The sequence below is a fragment of the Staurois parvus genome, unplaced genomic scaffold, assembly GCF_062004578.1.
Source record: "Staurois parvus isolate SC_StPar_1 unplaced genomic scaffold, SC_StPar_1.0 ptg003569l, whole genome shotgun sequence".
Classification (NCBI taxonomy): Eukaryota; Metazoa; Chordata; class Amphibia; order Anura; family Ranidae; genus Staurois; species Staurois parvus.
In genome coordinates, this window is record NW_028321365.1 from 16624 (window position 1) to 30117 (window position 13494).

General features: G+C 48.8%; 1 protein-coding gene across 1 annotated transcript; it reads right to left on the minus strand.

Moving 5' to 3' along the window:
• Positions 1–1648: 1648 nt before the first annotated feature.
• LOC149427696 (uncharacterized) lies at positions 1649–10136 on the minus strand. Its single transcript, XM_089667766.1, has 3 exons — positions 5986–10136; positions 4653–4732; positions 1649–2009 (listed from the first exon to the last, which is right to left on the minus strand). The coding sequence occupies exons 1-3, from the start codon at positions 8369–8371 to the stop codon at positions 1908–1910; spliced, it is 2568 nt and encodes an 855-aa protein (XP_089523892.1). The 5' UTR covers positions 8372–10136; the 3' UTR covers positions 1649–1907.
• Between the last annotated feature and the right edge of the window lie 3358 nt (positions 10137–13494).

A 13494-nucleotide genomic window follows, 5' to 3' on the forward strand; every position in this document is an offset into this window, starting at 1 on the left:
TGAGTTGCTTCAATGACATTTCAGCACAATGGACTCGCCTGCTTCATCATTTCTTCACTTTGGCTTTCAGGGTGTCTTTGATGGAAATGAAAATGATCGACCTACAGAGGACTGAATTCAAACGATGGGGCGTCCTTACGTTCCTCACCCATCCCCCGTCCATGTCAGTATAGAGATCCAGCAGGAGATTTGTCCCCATTGAGATCTGATGGGTTTTCAAAGTCTTCCTTTCATTTTTTTTGAGCCGTGTATATCCAAAACCAGGGCTTTCCTCAGAGAATAGGTGCAGGAACTCCCCCTTTCAAGTCACCCCTTGTCTTGGCCCCCTACCCACCTCCGAGGACCATCTCTCAGTTGATCCCCCTACCCACCTTTCAGTAGTGCCCCATTCAGAGAATACAGAAGTATCATCTTGTGGTGCTATATAATTTGTGTGTAGTTTGTTATTGATCAGCTGTAAAATATATCTCCTGCAGCCGGCAACAATACACCCCCTCTCAATAACATATCCCCCCAGCAACAATAGATCCACTGCAGCAACAATACACCCCTTCTCAATAACATATCCCCCCAGCAACAATAGACCCCTCTGAATAATATTTCCCCCAAGCAACAATAGATCCACTCCAGCAACAATACACCCCCTCTCAATAACATATCCCCCCAGCAACAATAGATCCACTGCAGCAACAATACACCCCCTCTCAATGACATATCCCCCCAGCAACAATAGATCCACTGCAGCAACAATACACCCCCTCTCAATAACATATCCCCCCAGCAACAATAGATCCACTGCAGCAACAATACACCCCTTCTCAATAACATATCCCCCAGCAACAATAGATCCACTTCAGCAACAATAGACCCCTCTGAATAATATTTCCCCCAAGCAACAATAGATCCACTCCAGCAACAATATACCCCCTCTCAATAATACCCCCCAGCAACAATAGATCCATTTCAGCAACAATAGTCCCCCTCTCAATAATATTTCCCCCAGCAACAAAATACCCACTGCAGCAACAATACACCCCTTCTCAATAATATTTCCCCCAAGCAACAATAGATCCATTCCAGCAACAATATACCCCTCTCAATAATATCTCCCCCCAGCAACAATAGATCCACCCCAGCAACAATATACCCCCTCTCAATAATACCCCCAGCAACAATAGATCCACTCCAGCAACAATATACCCCTCTCAATAATACGTCCCCCCAGCAACAATAGATCCCATCAGAAGCAATAAATCTCTCAACAGCCAGAATCAATGGACCCTCTAGCAGCCAGCAACAATAGACCCCTCCCTCCACTGTAGATCCCTTCCAGCAACAATAGACCCCTCACTCAACTGTAGATCCCTTCCAGCAACAATAGACCCCTCCCTCCACTGTAGATCCCTTCCAGCAACAATAGACCCCTCATTCAACTGTAGATCCCTTCCAGCAACAATAGACCCCTCCCTCCACTGTAGATCCCTTCCAGCAACAATAGATCTTCCATCAGCCAGCATCCATAGACCCCCTCCCAGCACTCCTCAGCACCCCTTACCATTACAAACATTCAGTGCTGGAAGTACCAGAACTGCGTTCCCCGGCGTTCCCACTGGAAAAGAGTCCTGTTCAAAATTAAAAAAAACAGCTCTAATCTCCATAATTTTTAATCATATTTCAGGTAAAAATACAGAGAAAATAAATGTGTTCCATAAACATGACAGCAGATTATAATCGTTTTATAAACATTCGAAGCGTATTAAACCCAAAAGCTCTCCGAGAGATTGGCGTGGCGACACACGTGCATAGATTGTTCTGCTGGTCCGAACATTGGATGGGGCTGGACCTTCATCACATCCTCTCCTGGATGGAGAAATGGTGACACATCTCTTCCACTGTCCCCGGGGGTCCTAATTCAGCAGAACAGTCTGGCAGTTGGTGGCGGTCCGACTCGGTCCCCAGGTCAGAGTGACATTCCTCAGGTTAAATCGTACCGCAAACATCATGCAGGTCTAAAAGACAACAAAGACGGGAGACATCCATCAATCATCCCCCCGACGTCATCAAGCAAAATCTTAAAGTAGAACTAAAGGCATTTTTGCTGAGTAATGGAGGGTTATAACCTCGGCAGGTTCTGTATCTCAGTATATATTTTATACTCCGCGATATGTCACCTCCTCACCATTGAACAGCATTGGGAACTGTGGCTGACACCCCTTTCCAGAACCTCCTCATTTCAGACATCTGGCTTTGTGGCTTCCTGTGAACTCCCCCAACCAGGGGCGGACTGACCATTGGGAAACTCGGGCACTGCCCGAGGGCCCGGGGTCAGTAGGGGGCCCCATGAGATGCCCCTGGTACCTTTTTCATAGGCTTTTTTGAGTTTGGGCAAGGACACAGGGGCCCCATGATCCCCTATTGCCCGGGGGCCCCATGAGTTGTCAGTCCGCCCCTGCCCCCAACTTACTGCTGGGATGCAAATATATTAACATGATCCCTAAAACAAAGTGCTGGAGGAATGTTCAGACCAAAGGCAGGAGATCCAAGTGAATCATATCCATCAGATTCAGCTTCACTGTAGGAGAGCATTTCATACCTCCCAACATTCTGAAATGATAACGAGGAGCACCTTTTAGCACACCGTATGTAGACAAAGGACACGTCCTCGGTTACACGGACCACAAAGATTTATTATGCAGAAAAAGAGTGGTGCTTTTTTTACCTCTATTTTTATTTTATTTTGTCTTTTCAAAATAACAAATGCAGTACTATAGCCAGAATTGGTGCAAGTACTCCCCTCCTCCATGTCAGCCCTGGTCTCCTCCACCTACCCACCTCCTGAGTACCGTCCCTTGGTTCCACCCCCTACCCACCTCTGAGCACCATCCCTTGGTTCCACCCCCTATACTCCTCTGAGCACCATCCCTTGGTTCCACCCGCTACCCTCCTCCTGAGTACCGTCCCTGGGTTCCATCCCCTACCCACCTCTGAGCACCATCCCTTGGTTCCACCCTCTACCCACCTCTGAGTACTGTCCCTTGGTTCCACCCACTACCCACCTCCTGAGTACCGTCTCTTGGTTCCACCACCTATGCAACTCTGAGTACTGTCCCTTGGTTCCATCCCCTACCAGGGACGGACTGACCATTTGGAAACTTTGGCACTGCCCGAGGGCCCGGGGTCAGTAGGGGGCCCCATGAGATGCCCCTGGTACCTTTTTCATAGGCTTTTTTGAGTTTGGGCAAGGATACAGGGGCCCCAGGATCCCCTATTGCCCGGGGGCCCCATGAGCTATTGGTCCGCCCCTGTCCCCTACCCACCTCTCAATATCGTCCCTTGGTTCCACCCTCTACCCACCTCTGAGCACCATCCCTTGGTTCCACCCCCTACACTCCTCTGAGCACCATCCCTTGGTTCCACACCCTACCCACCAATTAGAACCATCCCTTGGTTCCACCCCCTACCCACCTCTGAGCACCATCGCTTGGTTCCACCCCCTACCCACCTCTGAGCACCATCCCTTGGTTCCACCCCCTACACTCCTCTGAGCACCATCCCTTGGTTCCACACCCTACCCACCAATTAGAACCATCCCTTGGTTCCACCCCCTACCCTCCTCTGAGCACCATCCCTTGATTCCACCCCCTACCAACCTCTGAGCACCATCCCTTGGTTCCATCCCCTACCCCCCTCTGAGCACCATCCCTTTGTTCCACCCCCTACCCACCTCTGAGCATCATCCCTTGATTCCACCCCCTACCCTCCTCTGAGCACCATCCCTTGATTCCACCCCCTACCCTCCTCTGAGCACCATCCCTTGGTTCCACCCCCTACCCACCTCTGAGCACCATCGCTTGGTTCCACCCCCTACCCTCCTCTGAGCACCATCCCTTGGTTCCACCCCCTACCCTCCTCTGAGCACCATCCCTTGGTTCCACCCCCTACCCACCTCTGAGCACCATCGCTTGGTTCCATCCCCTACCCTCCTCTGAGCACCATCTCTTGGTTCCACCCCCTACCCACCTCCCAGTACCACCCCTTATAGATAATACGGAACCACGTATCATTTTTGTGGTGCTAACAATTTCCATTGTAACAGGAAAAGCAGAAATAAATCCCCTGCAGCCAGCAACAATATATCCCCCCATCAACAATAGATCCCCTTCCATCAACAATAGATCCCCTCCATCAATAATAGATCCCCCTCCAGCAACAATAGATCCCCCTCCATCAACAATAGATCCCCTGAAACAAAATACCTCCCCAGTAGACCCTCCAGTGCACCCCAGCACCCCTTGCCTTTGCATACATTCAGTGCTAGAGGTGCAAGAACCTGCATTCCTGCTGAGAAAAATCCCAGATTATGAAGGCTGGATCCGTTTAGCGTAACACAATACTTCTGGTAGGAGGAGAAAACATTTTGTATAGAGAGGTACACATCACACCACAAGCAGGGACAACTGAGGCTGCACGAGGGACGGAGGGATTTGGTTTCAAGAACAAGTCCCTCCACATGATGGACAGGTGGGAGCTGTGAAATGGTTTCATAGGGGATTCTGAATAATCTGCAATATAAAAGGTAGCCACTAGGGGTCAGTGGCACACCACCTATGGAACATCATGAGTTACAATGTATCAATCAGAGGATTAGGTACCTGTTTTATGAAGGCGTCCATTGAGTCCCGGACACTCCCCTCTGTGGCGTTGGACATGGTCACCTTCAGCCCGATAGTCCCTACAAGACGCACATTTTCAGTTAAAATGAACCAAAGATCTTCCCAAAGTCTCATATATTGTGTCAGTCGGCTCTGTGTGTGTGCACATGCTCAGTGACAGAGACAAGCATTTCCTCAGTCTCCCCTCCCCCATTGATCAGACTGTACATTGTAACTTTGTAGAAGGAGGAGGAGGCATTTCCTCAGTCTCCCTTCCCCCCCCCCCAGTGATCAGACTGTACATTGTAACTTTGTAGAAGGAGGAAGAAGCATTTCCTCAGTCTCCCCTCCCCCAGTGATAAGACCGTACATTGTAACTTTGTAGAAGGAGGAGGAGGCATTTCCTCAGTCTCCCCTCCCCCAGTGATCAGACTGTACATTGTATCTTTGTAGAAGGAGGAGGAGGCATTTCCTCAGTCTCCCCTCCCCCAGTGATCAGACTGTACATTGTAACTTTGTAGAAGGATGCATTTCCTCAGTCTCCTCCCCCAGTGATCAGACTGTACATTGTAACTGTGTAGAAGGAGGAGGAGGCATTTCCTCAGTCTCCCTTCCCCAGTGATCAGACTGTACATTGTAACTTTGTAGAAGGAGGCGGAAGCATTTCCTCAGTCTCCCCTCCCCCAGTGATCAGACTGCAATATTGCAACATTGTACCCAGTCACATGGTGAGAAAGTGCAGCAGGGGCTGATCTGTGTCAGACATTTGTAAACACATCCAAAAACTGCACAGGCACCAGGATTGACATGATTGTGTCACCTCTGAGCCGACATCTCAGTCTAGGAAGTAGATGGTGACCCTGGATGAGGTCTGAATAAAGAAGGTGCCGCCCTTCTGGAGAGAAAAGCAGTTGAATGCACTTTCAAGGGGAGCTCTGTGATCTCTGTGACAGGTCAGAAATACCTGGAAGCGTTACATTGTCGGAAGAACTTACAAATATCTGAAGCTTGGGGCCACCTTGGGTGTCATACAAGGAAATGTCGGTATCTGCAGGCAGACAAGGAACCAGGGGCGGACTGACCATTTGGAAACTCAGGCACTGCCCGAGGGCCCGGGGTCAGTAGGGGGCCCCATGAGATGCCCCTGGTACCTTTTTCATAGGCTTTTTTGAGTTTGGGCAAGGACACAGGGGCCCCATGATCCCCTATTGTCCGGGGGCCCCATGAGCTGTCAGTCAGCCCCTGCAAGGAACGTCTGCACAGACACAAAACCGAGGCATAACATGATGGCCCCATACAGTACATAAAGCAGTAGATCCAGGCTCATACTCACCGGGTGCCACTGGTTCTGATGATGGAACGGGGACACCATAGACAATTTTGTCAGTGCTGTCCATGCCATATGGTGGAGCAGGCCCAGTGGGAGCCTTATGTGAGCCGGTGCCTTGATTAGTTGGATTTCTGTCCGTCAGTTGAAGTGTTCCACCAGTCCCATGGACAGGCTTCATGGACTGTGTTGTAGTCTTGGCTTGTGCTCCAGATACGTTCTGAGCTACCAAAGTCATGGAAGATACCAGCTCCCGTAATATATTCCCAGTGGTACCATTAGTGGTTGGGCTGGGGATGGTGGCATCTCTACTAGTTGTCATCTTAGCAGTCTGTTGAGGTGCTCCAGTGGTCACATTGGCAGATGGAGACATGGGATTGGTTTGTGTTTTGGATCCTTTACCAATTGTTGGCATAGGTTCTGATTCCTCATGAAATAATCTGTAGTCTGTAGTCTGAGGTTTTGTAGTAGAATTAATTGTGGATTGAGCGGTCTTGTTAGTTTCTACATTGGGCGACAGTTTGGTTGTAGCACTGGGTGTAGTAGAGGTTCCATTGGATGGATCTGCATTGTTCTCAGAAATGGTTGTCCAACTAGTTTTAGATGTGTTGGCATTTGGTGCAATGCTTCTAGCTTGAGACGTGGTACTTGGCACAAAACCTCCAGCTTTGGATGTGACAACAGTTGGGACAGTCGTCCTAACATCCGAGGTGGGAACAGTTGGCCCAATATCTCCAGTATTTGATGAGGATTGAGGAGTCTTGTTAGCTTTTAGATTTGCTTGAAGTTTAGTTGAAGTACCAGGAGTCGTAGAGGTTCCATTGGATGGGACTGCACTGTTCTCAGAAATGGTTGTCCAACTAGTTTTAGATGTGTTGGCATTTGGTGCAATGCTTCTAGCTTGAGACGTGGTACTTGGCACAAAATGTCCAGCTTTGGATGTGACAACAGTTGGCATGATTGTCCTAACATCTGAGGTGGGTTTAGTTGATTCAATGTCTCCGTCTCCAGGTTTTGATGTGGATTGAGTGGTCTTGATAGTTTCTACTCTGGATGGCAGTTTGGGTGTAGCATCGGGTGTAATAGAGGTTCCATTCGATGGGACTGCTCTGTTCTCAGAAATGGTTGTCCAGCTAGTTTTAGATGCGTTGGCAGTTGGTGCAATGCTTCTAGCTTGAGACGTGGTACTTGGCATAAAACGTCTAGCTTGAGACGTGGTACTTGGCACAAAACGTCTAGCTTTGAATGTGACAACAGTTGGGACAATCTTCCTAACATCTGAGGTGGGAACAGTTGGCCCAATGTCTCCAGTATAAGATTTGGATTGAGTGGTCTTGATAGTTTCTACTCCGGCTGGCAGTTTGGTTGCAGCACCAGGTGCAGTAGAGGTTCCATTGGATGGGACTGTTCTTTTCTCGGATATGGATGTCCAACGACTTTTAAATGTTTTGGCAGTTGGTGCAATGCTTCCAGCTTGGGATGTTTTAGTTGGCACAATGCGTCTAGTTTCAGATGTGACACCAGTTAGGGTGATTGTCCCAATATCTGAGGTGGGATCAGTTGACCCAATGTCTCCAGGTTTAGATGTGGATTGGGTTGTCTTGTTAGTTTCTACACTGGCTGGCAGTTTAGTTGGCACACCCAATGTAGTAGAGGTTCCATTGGATGGGATTATTCTATTCTCAGAAATGACTGTCCAACTAATTTTAGATGTATAGGCAGCCGGTGCAATGTTTGTGGCAGTTGACCCAAAAAGTCCAGCTTCAGATGTGACACCAGTTGGTATGATTGTCCTAACATCTGAGGTGAAAGCAGATGGCCCAGTGTCTCCAGCTTTGGATGTAGCATTTGTTGGAATTATTTCTACAATGGCAGGTGTGGTGGCACTTGTAACATCTTTTCTGATCTCAGATGAGGTCCCAGTTGACACATGGTTTCCAGATACGGTGCCAGTTGGCTCAGCGATTGCAGATTCAGAAGTGATGGAGGATCTGATGGTGCTTCTGGTCTCCAAATCACTGGCAGTAAGCAAACTAGTTTTTGTGTCCGATGTGATAACGGTTAGGTCAGGACTTATGGTTTTAGAAGTGGGGACAGTTGGTGTAATGTTTTTGGTTGGAGATGTGGTGGTAGCTAACAAGGTTTTGTCAGATGTGAGGCCAGTTGGCACAGTCATTCTGATTTCGGTTGTATCTCCAGTTGGAAGAAGGTTACTAGCTTCTACGGTGGGAGTAGTTGGCAAATTGTCTCCAGGTTTAGATGTAGCTTTAATTGCCACAATTTCTGTTTTATCAAATAATGTGACACTCGTTACATACTTTCCGATTTCAGGAGAAATGCCAGATGATGCAACATTTCCAGACATGGTGGATGTCGGAAGAATGTTCTTCATGCCAGTGATGATACCAGTTGGAACAAAGTTTCTGGTTCCAAGTGTGGTGTCTGTTGACCCCGAATTTATGGTTTCATGTGTGATGGCATCTGATGTGGTTTTAAATTCATATGTGCTCCTACCTTGGTCGTCTACACCTTTCGATGTGACACCAGTCTGCGTAATGTGTATGGCTTCAGATATGGCTCCAGCTGGCACAGCAGAGGCAGATTCTGATGTGTTGGAAGATTTGATGAAGTTTCTGGTCTCCAAAGTAATAGCAGTTTCGGTTTTAGTGGTGGTGGCAGCTGAAGCAGAGATTTTGGTTACAAGTGTGGTGTCTGGTGTTTCAGGTGTGGTATCAGGTGTGGTATCAGGTGTTTCAGGTGTGGTGTGTGGTGTTTCAGGTGTGGTGTCAGGTGTTTCAGGTGTGGTATCAGGTGTGGTATCAGGTGTTTCAGGTGTGGTGTGTGGTGTTTCAGGTGTGGTGTCAGGTGTTTCAGGTGTGGTGGCTGGTGTTTCAGGTGGGGTGTAAGGTGTTTCAGGTGTGGTGTTTGGTGTTTCAAGTGTGGTGGCTGATGTTTCAGGCGTGGTGTGTGGTGTTTCAGGTGTGGTGTCAGGTGTTTCGGGTGTGGTGTCAGGTGTTTCAGGTGTGGTGGCTGGTGTTTCAGGTGGGGTGTAAGGTGTTTCAGGTGTGGTGTCTGGTGTTTTAGGTGTGGTGTCTGGTGTTTCAGGTGTGGTGTCAGGTGTGGTGTCTGGTGTTTCAGGTGTGGTGTCAGGTGTTTCAGGTGTGGTGTCAGGTGTTTCAGGTGTGGTATCAGGTGTTTCAGGTTTGGTGTGTGGTGTTTCAGGTGTGGTGTCAGGTGTTTCAGGTGTGGTGGCTGGTGCTTCAGGTGTGGTGGCTGGTGTTTCAGGTGTGGTGTGTGGTTTTACAGGTGTGGTGTCAGGTGTTTCAGGTGTGGTGTGTGGAGTTTCAGGCGTGGTGGCTGGTGTTTCAGGTGGGGTGTGAGGTGTTTCAGGTGTGGTGTTTGGTGTTTCAGGTGTGGTGGCTGATGTTTCAGGTGTGGTGTGTGGTGTTTCGGGTGTGGTGTCAGGTGTTTCAGGTGTGGTGGCTGGTGTTTCAGGTGGGGTGTAAGGTGTTTCAGGTGTGGTGTCTGGTGTTTCAGGTGGGGTGTAAGGTGTTTCAGGTGTGGTGTTTGGTGTTTCAGGTGTGGTGGCTGATGTTTTAGGTGTGGTGTGTGGTGTTTCGGGTGTGGTGTCAGGTGTTTCAGGTGTGGTGGCTGGTGTTTCAGGTGGGGTGTAAGGTGTTTCAGGTGTGGTGTCAGGTGTTTCAGCTGTGGTGTCAGGTGTTTCAGGTGTGGTGTCAGGTGTGGTGTCAGGTGTTTCAGGTGTGGTGTTAGGTGTTTCAGGTGTGGTATCAGGTGTTTCAGGTTTGGTGTGTGGTGTTTCAGGTGTGGTGTCAGGTGTTTCAGGTGTGGTGGCTGGTGTTTCAGGTGTGGTGTGTGGTGTTACAGGTGTGGTGTCAGGTGTTTCAGCTGTGGTGTCAGGTGTTTCAGGTGTGGTGTCAGGTGTTTCAGGTGTAGTGTGTGGTGTTTCAGGTGTGGTGTCAGGTATTTCAGGTGTGGTGTCTGGTGTTTCAGGTGCGGTGTGTGGTGTTTCAGGTGCGGTGTCAGGTGTTTCAGATGTGGTGTCAGGTGTTTCAGGTGTGGTGTCAGGTATTTCAGGTGTGGTGTCAGGTGTTTCAGGTAGGGTGTCAGGTGTTACAGGTGTGGTATCAGGTGTTTCAGGTGTGGTGTCTGGTGTTTCAGGTGTGGTGTCAGGTGTTTCAGGTGTGGTGTCTGGTGTTTCAGGTGTGGTGTCAGGTGTTTCAGGTGTGGTGTCAGGTGTTACAGGTGTGGTATCAGGTGTTTCAGGTGTGGTGTCAGGTGTTTCAGGTGTGGTATCAGGTGTTTCCGGTGTGGTGTCAGGTGTGGTGTCTGGTGTTTCAGGTGTGGTGTCAGGTGTTTCAGGTGTGGTGTCAGGTGTTACAGGTGTGGTGTCAGGTGTTTCAGGTGTGGTGTCAGGTGTTTCAGGTGTGGTGTCAGGTGTTTCAGGTATGGTATCAGGTGTTTCAGGTGTGGTGTCAGGTGTTTCAGGTGTGGTGGCTGGTGTTTCAGTTGTGGTGTCAGGTATTTCAGGTGTGGTGTAAGGTGTTTCAGGTGGGGTGTCTGGTGTTTCAGGTGTGGTGGCTGGTGTTTCAGGTGTGGTGTCAGGTATTTCAGGTGTGGTGTGTGGTGTTTCAGGTGTGGTGGCTGGTGTTTCAGGTGTGGTGTGTGGTGTTTCAGGTGTGGTGTCAGGTATTTCAGGTGTGGTGTGTGGTGTTTCAGGTGTGGTGTCAGGTATTTCAGGTGTGGTGTGTGGTGTTTCAGGTGTGGTGTCAGGTATTTCAAGTGGGGTGTCAGGTGTTACAGGTGCGGTGTCAGGTGTTTCAGGTGTGGTGTCAGGTGTTTCAGGTGTGGTGTCTGGTGTTTCAGGTGTGGTGTCTGGTGTTTCAGGTGTGGTGTGTGGTGTTTCAGGTGTGGTATCAGGTGTTTCAGGTGTGGTATCAGGTGTTTCAGGTGTGGTGGCTGGTGTTTCAGGTGTGGTGTCAGGTGTTTCAGGTGTGGTGTCAGGTGTTTCAGGTAGGGTGCCAGGTGTTTCAGGTGTGGTGTCAGGTGTTTCAGGTGTGGTGTCAGGTGTTTCAGGTGTGGTGTGTGATGTTTCAGGTGTGGTGTTTGGTGTTTCAGGTGTGGTGTCAGGTGTGGTGTCTGGTGTTTCAGGTGTGGTGTCAGGTAGGGTATCAGGTGTTTCAGGTGTGGTGTGTGGTGTTTCAGGTGTGGTATCAGGTGTTTTAGGTGTGGTATCAGGTGTTTCAGGTGTGGTGTCAGGTATTTCAGGTGTGGTGTCAGGTGTTTCAGGTGTGGTATCAGGTGTTTCAGGTGTGGTATCAGGTGTTTCAGGTGTGGTGTCAGGTGTTTCAGGTGTGGTATCAGGTGTTTCAGGTGTGGTGTGTGGTGTTACAGGTGTGGTGTCAGGTGTTTCAGGTGGGGTGTCAGGTGTTTCAGGTGTGGTGTGTGGTGTTACAGGTGTGGTGTCAGGTGTTTCAGGTGGGGTGTCAGGTGTTTCAGGTGTGGTGTGTGGTGTTACAGGTGTGGTGTCAGGTGTTACAGGTGTGGTGTCCGTTAATTTAATTTTATCTGTGGTGGCAATTGGCACAGTGTTCATAGTGTCAGATGTAGTGGTAGCTGGCACAGTGTTTACAGTGTCAGATGTAGTGGTAGCTGGCACAGTGACTATGGTGTCAGATGTGGTGATAGCTGGCACAGCGATTATGGTGTGAGATGTGGTGATAGCTGGCACAGTGATTATGGTGTCAGATGTGGTGATAGCTGGCACAGTGATTATGGTGTCAGATGTGGTGATAGCTGGCACAGTGATTATGGTGTCAGATGTAGTGGTAGCTGGCACAGTGATTATGGTGTCAGATGTAGTTATAGTTGGCACAGTGATTATGGTGTCAGATGTGGTGATAGCTGGCACAGTGATTATGGTGTCAGATGTGGTGATAGCTGGCACAGTGATTATGGTGTCAGATGTAGTGGTAGCTGGCACAGTGATTATGGTGTCAGATGTGGTGATAGCTGGCACAGTGATTATGGTGTCAGATGTAGTGGTAGCTGGCACAGTGATTATGGTGTCAGATGTGGTGATAGCTGGCACAGTGTTAATGGTGTCAGTGGTAGTGGCAGATGACTTGATGTTTTTGGAGGTGTCTGTTGGCTCAGTGGTTACAGTTTGAGACATTTTGTCATTTGTCACAAGGTTTGGGGCTTCTGATGTATCCGTTGTGTTATCAGACGTAGTGCCTCCTAGAACAAAGTCTATGGTGCCAGTCATAGTCCCGGTGGCTGTGGTAGGCACACTGTTGCTGGTGTTTTCTGTGGTAAGTGGACTATTCTTTATAAATGCAGATGTTGCAATATAATGCCCAGCGCTGCTGGCATCAGACATGGTGACATCTAGCTGAGAAATTGTGGCATCAGGTGTGGAAGCGGTTGTCAGAGAAGGTTGGTTGTCAGATTCTGAACAAATTGGCAATATGTATTTGGTGTCTACGGTAGCAGGAAATGGCACTGTTGTATCAGCTGTGGTGGATGGCAACCCTGACAGTCTGGCTGCAGTGGTGGTAAAAAGTGTTGTCTCGGTTCCAGGTGCGGCAGCTGATGGTATGTTGGTTCCAGTTCCAGTATTTGATGGGCCATTGATAGTAGTTGACAATACGGTTGTTCCTACTCCATGTCCTACAGTGGATTGAACGCCGTCTCTTCCGACTGATGGTGCAATGTGCCCCGTGGTGGTTCCAGGTTCAATCGCGGTAGTAGGTGGCACTTGAACTTTAGTATAAGGTTTCATAAAGGGTTGAAAAACTATTTTGGATTCAGATGTGCCGGTTGATGGCGTGTTCGTTCTGCTTTCAGTAACACCAGTAGACACCACATTGTCCGTTGTGGTTGTGGTTCCAGCAGAAGACAAACGAACTTGCATATATAGTACTGTACTAGGTTCAGATTTGGTTGTTGATGGTGTATTGTGTCTGGTTTTAGTATCACCAGTAGATGCCTCATTGGCTATCGTGATTGGATTGATGGTAGCTGGTGACACGCTCACCTTTGTATAAGGTACGGTAATGGGTGCCAAAGTGGATATGGTTAAGAGTTCGCTAGTTGACGGCTTATCCAGTCCGGTTCCAGTAACACTAGTATACTCCACATTGGCTTTTGTGGCTTTAGTAATGCTTGTATATGGCCCACTCATTCTTGAAAAGGGCGTGGTAATGGGTGCTCTGGTTCCAGTTTCTACAGTAGTAGATGTTATGCTCTCTCTTGAAGAAGGTACGGCAATGGGTGCTACCGTGGTCCTGGTTTCAAGTTTAGTAGTTGACAGTATATCCAGTCCGGTTCCAGTAACACTAGTATAATCCGCATTGGCTTTTGTGGCTTTAGTAATGCTTGTATATGGCCCACTCATTCTTGAAAAGGGCGTGGTAATGGGTGCTCTGGTTCCAGTTTCTACAGTAATAGATGTTATGCTTTCTCTTGAAGAAGGTACGGCAATGGGTGCTACCG